The 9,594-nt window shown below is 43.0% G+C and overlaps 2 protein-coding genes across 3 annotated transcripts; one reads left to right on the top strand and one right to left on the bottom strand.

The window, feature by feature from the left end:
• Positions 1-23: 23 nt before the first annotated feature.
• LOC115207493 (vacuolar fusion protein MON1 homolog B) lies at positions 24-6,105 on the bottom strand. Its single transcript, XM_029774602.1, has 6 exons — positions 5,967-6,105; positions 4,574-4,677; positions 3,706-4,428; positions 2,788-3,580; positions 1,758-1,905; positions 24-1,384 (listed from the first exon to the last, which is right to left on the bottom strand). The coding sequence occupies exons 2-6, from the start codon at positions 4,659-4,661 to the stop codon at positions 1,163-1,165; spliced, it is 1,974 nt and encodes a 657-aa protein (XP_029630462.1). The 5' UTR covers positions 4,662-4,677; positions 5,967-6,105; the 3' UTR covers positions 24-1,162.
• Positions 6,106-6,254: 149 nt separating this feature from the next.
• LOC115207499 (T-cell leukemia translocation-altered gene protein homolog) lies at positions 6,255-8,471 on the top strand. Of its 2 annotated transcripts, none has more exons than XM_029774608.1 (3): positions 6,255-6,845; positions 6,992-7,046; positions 7,257-8,471. In XM_029774608.1, exons 1-3 carry the CDS (start codon positions 6,635-6,637, stop codon positions 7,297-7,299), a joined length of 309 nt encoding a protein of 102 aa, XP_029630468.1. In that variant the 5' UTR covers positions 6,255-6,634; the 3' UTR covers positions 7,300-8,471. The 2 variants fall into 2 exon arrangements, with proteins under 2 accessions (XP_029630468.1, XP_029630469.1); XM_029774609.1 differs by having other exon boundaries at positions 6,992-7,078.
• The last annotated feature ends 1,123 nt before the right edge of the window (positions 8,472-9,594 follow it).

The following is a 9,594-nucleotide window of genomic DNA, read 5'->3' as shown; positions in this document are numbered from 1 at the left end:
GTCTTATAAAAATGACAAGGTGATTTGTGCAACCTGGGATTTATTTAGGAACTCACTGAACATAATACTCTGGATAAAATATTCCTAACAGTCAAATCAGGTAAGACTGAACCGCCATCACTCATGAAATAACACATCATTCCATCATAGTTGATCCCGGTATCTGCCGGGAGAATTTGCAGCAAGTGTCTTTAAATAAAGAAGTCTACAAATTGGAACTCTAATCTAGGATCTCAGTGGGCCGGACAAAGCATTTAGCCATCAAGTACTTTACTCTGGTAATCCTCAAATAATTAATATTACAGTGTGGGGGGAAAATGTGGCTCGCAGATGTAAAAATATATATTTTTAAGGATAGAAAATGTAACTGAATGTTTTACCAAAGCACAATTAAACAATGAGTATCAACACCGACACTATTTACAATCTAAACTGCAAAGACAACATGCCAGTCAAACAATTGTATCAACTGAGAACAATGAACATGTAGAGGTCATGTCATGGACTATCCAGACACATACAAGAGTGGTAATCCTTCCAATTCCAGTTGTCTAGAGGATGCGATTTCAAAATAAGACATTGATACATTTAAATTGTCATCCCACCAATAACCAAACTTTTTGAAATTAATTTCCTATTTGTCAGCCGGTCAACATTAAGGTTTCTAGCAATAAGTATGATGGCAAGGCAGTTGAAAAGAAATTCAGGAGTAGTTCTAGGTAGTCCTTCCTTTCATTTTTGTATTGTGCTACAGTGTCAATGACCACAAAAGCTTGAATTGCAATAGTTGTATGTAATGAGTCAGATATTATGCCTTCGAGACGAGTTCTCACCTTTGTCACAATAGAATAAAACAATATAAAAACAATTTGATATTATTGAAAGTTCAGCCACTAGCCAATTTTTAAATGTTTGCTTTCTCCTTACAGTTTTCCTGACCAAGTTGTAATCTAAAAGCACTAACACAGTTACTGAACATGCTTTCTTATAAAGGTACAGAAATAATTACTAGAGTCAGTTTCAAGAAGGCAAGTCATCCTTCAATAGTCCAGTGGTTGAAGTTCAAAAAGATGTAGGATGTGGTCAGTGCCAAACACCTCTTCTAGTAGAATCAGTGTATAAACTATGTTGACAGAGAGGAATAGCCAGGGCTAGATCAGCTCTATAGTAGAGACGCAAAGCCATTATCTGTGGAGTCCTGCTGGTCAGACTTGCGGGAACTTTTGCTGGGGTTGGGGGTGGTTGAATACTTGGGTGGGTATCGGATAAAGAGACGGTCCTCCTCCTTCCTGATCCAACGTAGAAGCTTGGTTATTGCGTTAATGGCACGGGCCTTAGTCACCAAGGGGCTGAAGCAAGTGTACAACTCAAATTTACTTGTGACCTATAGAGAAATGGACAAAGCATGCAATTAGTTGACTTAGCAGGTCCATTTCAACTATTATTGTCTATTCATTTAGGTATGGACTGTATACTGCAATTCAGCTCTTAGCTACCAATGTTCTACATCATGACAATAAACTAAACCTTAAATATATAAGTTTCAAATTCCTTGAAATTACTGTTGTGTTCCATTGAGCCGAAAAGTATGCAACATGAACGCTAGCAACAATCCAACATAGCTCAAATACTGCAATGTAAACTCTGGAACAGAATACAAGTTTGTGAGACCCTAGCCTCCAGACTAAAACAGGCTTCAGTCAATAGACCTGCCCATTGTAACACTTGTACGTGTATTCCCTGTGGGAGTGACATACCCAGGCCAGCAGCGTTTCCCTCTCTGCCACGTGGTAGATGAGCTTGAGGGGCCGGGAGGAGCTGTGGATGCGGCCGTGCATGTAGCGGTACAGGTCCAGCAGCCTCATCCTCTCCTCCTCCGTGCTGTAGGGAGCCTCCATCTCTGGGCTGAAATCAACAGCACATCAAACGTCTTAAACAAGGACAGGGCAAGACCTTAGACATTATGCAGTGCAATATTGGCCAATTGTATACATCAGAAAGAAATAGCCATAGAACAGTGTTTAGAAAAATAAAGTGTGCTTCTCCCACTTTGATCATGCTGCTCTAATGTAAGTCAGACTGTTAGCCTTTCAATAACTCAGATTGCAAGACGCAGCATTGCATGGTGACTATTCATTTTCCCTGTTTTACTAGATTTTGCAAGTTGGTTCTCACTGGTACAGCTTGTCTAATAAGAAACCCAAAGATGGCAATCAAGATAAATAAGAAATAGTTGAAGTCATGCTTTGCTTACAGTGAGAGTGATACAATCTTATCAGTACCATCATGGATATCATGCACTTTCAATGTATATGATTCTGTAATGTTAATATGGTAATCATAAGCAATAGGCCTACTGGAGGCTGCATGTGATCCGACCTGCTGAGGCACATATTTTGATGTACTACACACCACAGGAGGTTGGTGGCACCTTAATTGGGGAGGACGGGCTCCTGGTAATGGCTGGAGTGTAATCAGTGGAATGGCATCAAATACTTAGAACATGGTATCCATGGGTTTGATGCCATTCCATTCGCTTTGTTCCAGCCATTATTATGAGCCCTCCTCCCCTCAGCAGCCTCCTGTGCTACACATCTCCCCTTTGACATTACTTTTTGAGTAATTATGTTTGTAGGCTAATATTTCTGCACATTAACACAGAAATGCAGAACCACTACTGAGTTAAAACATGCAAGAAAATAGTAAAATGACAAAGACAGATGTGAATCATTCATAATCATTCACTGGGTGAAGGTTACACAGGCACAACCAAAACATACCACCTACCTGGTGAACTGGGTGAGCTGCTTGTGGTTGTCTGGGACATCAAAGGGCTTGTACATGAAGTGCCTGAGGTCTGAGACTCCCACCTGGCTCACGCTGTAGGAGTGGGCCTTGGCAATGAGCCTCAGGGAGTTCTGAGCCAGCATGGCCAACTCTATCCTCCTCTTACACTCTGCCACCGCATAAAAGGCCTCCTTATCCGTGGAGAGCAGCAGCAGACACACAGTGCATTCTGGGGGGTCCAGGTAGGAGATGTAGGCATAGAAGTAACAGTCAGGGTTAAAGAGAGGCAGGCAGATGGGAGTCCAGATCTCTCCGGCCTGGAAGGCAGAGGAGGCCCCAATGAGGTTGAGCAGCAGGTGGACGTCAGCAGGCTCCAGCCTGGTGTCCTCAATCACCGTCTTTTCCTGGACAATGGTGAGCAGCTGGTTCTTGGCGATGAGGATGGAGAAGACCAGGTTTGGGGTGATGGCCTTCTGTAGGATCTGGCTGAGAGAGTCCCTGAGAGAGGAAGTCAGGGGCAGGCAGTGCACCGCTGCCAGCAGGAAGCTGGGGTCTGAGTCCACCAGGTTGAGGAGGCCGTCCAGGATCTTCTCGGAGCCGGCCAGCAGTCGCCGCAGGTCATAGTTCTTCTTGTGTTGGAAGATGCGTGTGATGCTGGCCTGGGTGAGCATGCTGATGATCTGGTAGTAGACGTACAGCAGCTCACCACGCAGCTGCTGCTCTGACTGACGGCTGCTTGACACAGACACCAGCACCAGAGGACCCTTCTGCATGAACACCACCGTGTGCCCGTCTGAGGGAAGAGTAGAGGTAGAGACACAGGGAAACAGCATGATGTAAAGCTGTACAGAAGGAGCAAAGTATGATGCAAAAACACCTATAGTATTGTCATAGTCAAGAATGTAAGGAAATTCTCACCTGAGTAGACAGAGCGGATCATGTTGTCACTACTCTGGACAAAGGACACCAGTGCCATCATGACTCCCATGGTGGACGACAGGGCCTCTTCACTGCCGTAGCGGGAGTAGATTGGTTTCCCTGCCTCACTCAGGACAAACACATGCTTCCTGTGCTGCCTCCAGCTCTCAGCCATCACGTCTTCATCACGGTGGGATGGGGGGGCCTCTGGGGCACCAGTCTCTGACAGTGGAGAGGACATCCCCTTCACTCCCATACCTTGTTCCTCCAGTTTACCTCTGGCCAACATAGTGACCACAAACTCCCCTGAGTCGTCCTGCCCATTCTCAGCTGAAGATGAAGCCTCTTCTGGCACCGTCTCTGGTTGACCACCTGAACTGTTCTGATATTCTGTCTTATTGCACTCATCAGTCTCTTCATCTTTTACCTGGTCAGGGGCCGGTTCTAGTTCCTGGTCAGGGGCTGGTTCTAGTTCCTGGTCAGGGGCCGGTTCTAGTTCCTGGTCAGGGGCCGGTTCTAGTTCCTGGTCAGGGGCCGGTTCTAGTTCCTGGTCAGGGGCCGGTTCTAGTTCCTGGGTCCCCTCCTCACCCATAGTATCTGATGGAGGTGGATTCTTAGGCTCCTCTAAAGTCACATTGGTGTCGTCGTCTCCTCCCACTGGCCCAGCAGGCTCAGGAACTGTATGATTTTCAGAGGGCAGAGCAGGAGTGAGATCAGCAGAACCTGAAAATCAGACAAATGAACTCAGTAAAATAATCACAAACACTGCTGATCCCCCTACTTACTGAGTGGAGGCATGTCAAGATCAGCTGGATGTCATTAAAGATTAGCTAACTTTCATTATAGATTAGATAAGGCATTTCATTACCAGTTGACAGTGTGCAGTCAGAGGATGGATTCTCACAACTCTTTATCTCCTCCATCTCTCCCTTTTCTTGATTGTCATCTCTCTCCATGTTGACATCACAAACACTGTAAATCACAGAAAAGGAAGCATTCATTGGCATATTAGTCAGTCATTCATTTGATATTCAGTTAACTAACAGTAACAGACATCATACAACAGCACACCACTAGCGATCGAGCTACGCAGCTAGCCACAAACTGGCAATGCAAGTAGCTAATGCCCTAGATAGACGACAAGCCTAAAATGGGTCATTATGGAGAGTGTCAGAGGACATACAGAGTGAACAAAAAATGAGGAATACCTTCCTAATATTGAGTTGCGCACCCCATTTGCCCTCAGAACAGCCTAAATTAGTCAGGACATGGACTCTACAAGGTGTCAAAAGCATTCCACAGAGATGCTGGCACATGTTGACTCCAATGCTTCCCACAGTTGTGTGAAGTTGGCTGGATGTCCTTCGGGTGGTGGACCATTCTTGATACACACAGGAAACTGTTGAGTGTGAAAAACCCAGCAGCGCTGCAGTTCTTGACACACTCAAACAGTGCGCCTGGCACCTACTAACATACCTGGTTCAAATGCACTTAAATATTTTGCCTTGCCAATTCACCCTCTGAATGGCACACATACACAACCCATGTCTCAAGGCTTAAAAATCCTTCTTTAACCTGTCTCCTTCCCTTCATGTACACTGATTGAAGTGGATTTAACAGGTGACACAGCGTTGGCCAGTCTATGTCATGGTAAGTGCAGGTGTTCCTAATTTGTTGTACACGCAGTGTGTGTTTAGTTTTGGTAACAAACACTCACTGACTGGCATCTTGATCAGATTAAAGCCCCTGTAGTAGGAACATATTTAAGTAACGTTAGCCGTTTGTTACTGGAAACATTAGCTTTATTTACTACGCTTTGAACTTCAACTTAATTTAGCTAGCTAAATTCATTTCCTAAAACAGCTGAAGCCAATATGCAATATGCTATACAGACCAGAAAACATCACAGCTAACATTAGCTCTAAATTAAAATGCCTTTATCTAGCTAACTGGATTAATACGATTAGCAGGCAAAACTATTTTGGGCTAATGGGTTAACGTTACCTAGCTAGCTAGCTAACTATAACTAAATGAAGTACCTAACTAGCTAGATGATTTAGATGTTATTGCAGGCTAAAGCTACCCTCACTACGTAACATCCAGCTAAATACATTCCAGTACTGTACTTCCCAACCCCCCAGTTTGCCGAACACAATAAAGCAGCCAGCTAGTTAACTATAGTAGCTTTAGCAAATACCTAACTTTATCAATGTAGCTACAATACTAACACAACTTGAAATAATATAACAAACACATCTTACGTTTGGATATTCCGTTGTTAAATCATCGGGGGAAAGGCATAACTAACTGGTAAACAAGTTGTTTTTCCACTCACAACAGCACATCCATAATCCCAATGGTGACAGGGTTCATTGTCCAATGGTCATTTAGATGGAGCAGGTAATAAACCAATGAAGGGAGAAACTCCCTCTCCCACAGACCGGGTACGTTCCAGTGCGCTTTTTTGTTTTGTTTGTTTTTTGTTTACGATTAGTGCTGGTTGCCGTCAATGCGCAGCCATGTACAGACACGATTCCCTAAAACTAGACCAAAACATATACTTTCAGATTTGACACGGAGGAACTGTACCAAGAGCTAGCAATATGAGATACTGGTTATCTCATTATAATAGTACGGTTATTTGAATTTAAAAGTATTTCATGACATAACAGTAAAGCAAATATTATTGCATCTGTGACTGAAAGTTTCCTCCTCAATCTGTTTGACGAATGGGGTGATTTGAAACAGTCAGCGCATCACCCGTTGGCTAGCTGTTACGCGTTTAGCCCCTGTTCATATAGCTAGCTATAGTAAACCTCAGTGGTGTAGACAGTTACTCGGCCTTGGTCATATTAACTAACGTTAGCTAGCTGGTTTAGATAAAATATGTTTTTTGACAAAGCATACATTTTGGGTGTTGTTTTATAAAATGGAAGAGCCCTGGGATTTCGAGTTTTTATCCCGCATTGTGGACGGGTTTGTTTCGTTTCTTTCCGAATTTGTTGACGACTGGCTGGCTAATGATATGAGAGTGTCAATATTCAAGATATTGTTTAGTTGGCTCGTTGTCAGTCTCATTGCCATCCATTTCGCTTGGAAATTTTACGGAAACACTGTGAACGATATGTATTACCGACAAGGTGAGTGCTAAACTAGCTAGTTATTCATATTCGAATATTTGCCACCATCATCATGTTTAGTTCTATAAACGTTAGTTGGCTATGTCTGAAAGGCATGCTGCCATGAAGTGCTAGGTAGCTAACTTGTATATCTGTCTAACGTTTAGGTACTGGTGGAAAGAATGGAGGCACACCTGACCCTGCACCTCACAGGAGCGGATGGTAGGTGTCCAAGCATCCATGTCTCCCTCCAGGTACCCCCAAATACTGACTGTTATTCTCCCCAGTCACTATACAGTCTCGTTTTCTTTAGCTAACTGGACTGGACATATATTTGATTTGTCCATTATGAATATGGTTGGTTAGTGTTTATGGTGTGTGCTTCCTGTCTCATATCAGTGAATGGTTGTGATAATGTTTTCTATCTGTCAGGGAGAGTGCGGCAGGAGACAACCTCAAGACACATCGTGAGTGACAGACAGGACATAAGTTGGACTACATACAATTTGCTCTCTGTCTTATCAGACAGGGTTGCTGAGTAGACACAGACTTGCTAATGTTGTGCCTTTTCAAATGGACTGGAGTTCATTGATGAGGTGGGCCTGTGGACGCTTCCTTTGAGCTGAAGAAGTTTCTCCTTGTTGGTTGTCATGACGATATAACGGTTATGCTGTTTGCTTCCGCACATAAACACCATGTGATATGCTAAGATATTCTCTCATATGCCATATCTTTTTAAATCTCATATTTTTAAATTTAGCTCCTCTGGCTCATGTACAATTTTACCTCTTTATTGGTGAGACATTCAAATATCCATCTGGCTACATATCCACTGATTGATATAGATTTAAATTAAATGTTATTCTAATATGTAGACAGAATCTGGAGAGACTCAACAACTGTGCTGTGAGAGTTGTGGGTTGGTGTGACTGCAGTTATATTCATAACATATTGTATGAGTAAGGAGCTGTTCAGAGAGATGGTTTCTGTTTTTATTTTTGCTGGAGCAAGGCTACATAGTAATCCATGAAGATTGCGCTGGAGCAAGGCTACTGTGGAGGGAGTGGTCAGAGATAGGTCTTACATCAAACAGCAGCTTTCCTCAAATTCATATTTCTTATTCTTGACAGCCTGAGCCCTCTGACTGTCTTTTGATTGTTATGAAAATATAAAGCAGTGAAGACTGGGGTGCGTTCAGTTTGATTGAACATTTGCTACATTGTTTCTGTTTGTACTAAATGACACGTTTCCCCAAAACGCTCTTGAACAGATGTTGCGGTAGGTTTGCTCTGTTTCGTGGGTGTGACGGGTTGATGCTTGAAGAAAGTGAGTGACGTATTTAAAGGTAAACGGCCATGCTGACAACCTTCCACAACCCAACCCCTCCCTGTTTTTTAACTGGTCGTTCAGAACAGCACCGTTTCTATTTGATTGAATGTTGGAGTATGTTTTTTTTGTACTGAACGCAGCCCTGTCTTCTGATTGCTGTGAAAATATTAAACAGTGAAGGCCAATAATGCTTTTTATTGTCTCAGGTACAGGTTGGTACCTGTAGCAGTCCAATGGAGTAGGCACATTGATTCTACATTTTATGTTATGGTCTTGTGCAGTTGATTGGTACATAAAGAATTTTGTTTAAAATTCTCATTTCCTAATGTTTTTGTTTTTCATTGTCTAAAACGATGTCTAGCACACAACTTAGTCCAGCAGATAGGTGACATAATTGTTCCATTTTATGATACAAGTATCAAACTTGGTACACTAATACTAGATACTTTAAGGAACATTTTAATGTTTTTTGCAGTCCAGGGAGCCTGTCAGTCAACCATGGTGGCCATTTTTAATAAAATGGCTGCCTGTTAGAAGAAAATAGAGTAAAATCATTCCAAACAATATCAAAATAACTTTGTAATTTATCTACCCACTATATTATCCCACAGATATAGACAATAATTCTGATCATAAAGTACTCTTAAGACCTTAATAGGGGTCATATTGAGGTCATTTTCACCATAGTCCAGCAACTACGTGAAAAAATAAAGCCACTAAATTTCACACACTGCTACGGCATGTCTAAATAAGTATTTTTGTTTGTAGTGCCATCGCAGATTTTGTCAATTACACAACCCTGGCAGTCATTTCCAATATGGCCGCTGAAAAATAGGCTAAGAAATCCAAGATGGGGAACTAGTTGGATAGATGTTACCAGGGTATAATTCAATTAAATGTATTTATACAGCCCTTTTTACAACAGCAGTTGTCATAAAGTGCTTATACAGAAACCAAGCCTAAAACCCCAGAGAGTAAGCAATGCAGATGTAGAGGCACAGTGGCTAGGAAAAACACCCTAGAAAGGCAGGAACCTAGGAAGAAACCAAGAGAGGAACCTGGCTCTGAAGGATGGCCTCTTCTGGCTGTGCTGGGTGGAGACTATAAGAGTACATGGCCATTAAGGCCAGATTGTTCTATCAACGTTTGATCATCTTGAAGACCAGCAGGGTCAGACAGGAGTAGTCAGGCCATGTAGTCCTGAGGCATGGCCCTAGGGCTCAGGTCCTCTGGGAGGGGAAAGAGAGAGATGGGAGAAGAGGGAGCATATCTAAGATCACACGGGACAGCAGAATTACCCAGATATAACAGACTGACCCTAGCTCCCCGGCATATAGACTATTGCAGCATAGATACAGGAGACTGAAGGGGGGACACTGTGGCCCCGTCCAAAGTTACCCCCGGACAGGGGAAACCAGGCAGGACATAACCCCACCCACTT

The sequence above is a fragment of the Salmo trutta genome, chromosome 14 (assembly GCF_901001165.1).
Source record: "Salmo trutta chromosome 14, fSalTru1.1, whole genome shotgun sequence".
NCBI classification, from domain to species: Eukaryota; Metazoa; Chordata; class Actinopteri; order Salmoniformes; family Salmonidae; genus Salmo; species Salmo trutta.
The sequence above is the reverse complement of the archived record's forward strand: the minus strand, read 5'-3'. Positions and strand labels throughout refer to the sequence as shown.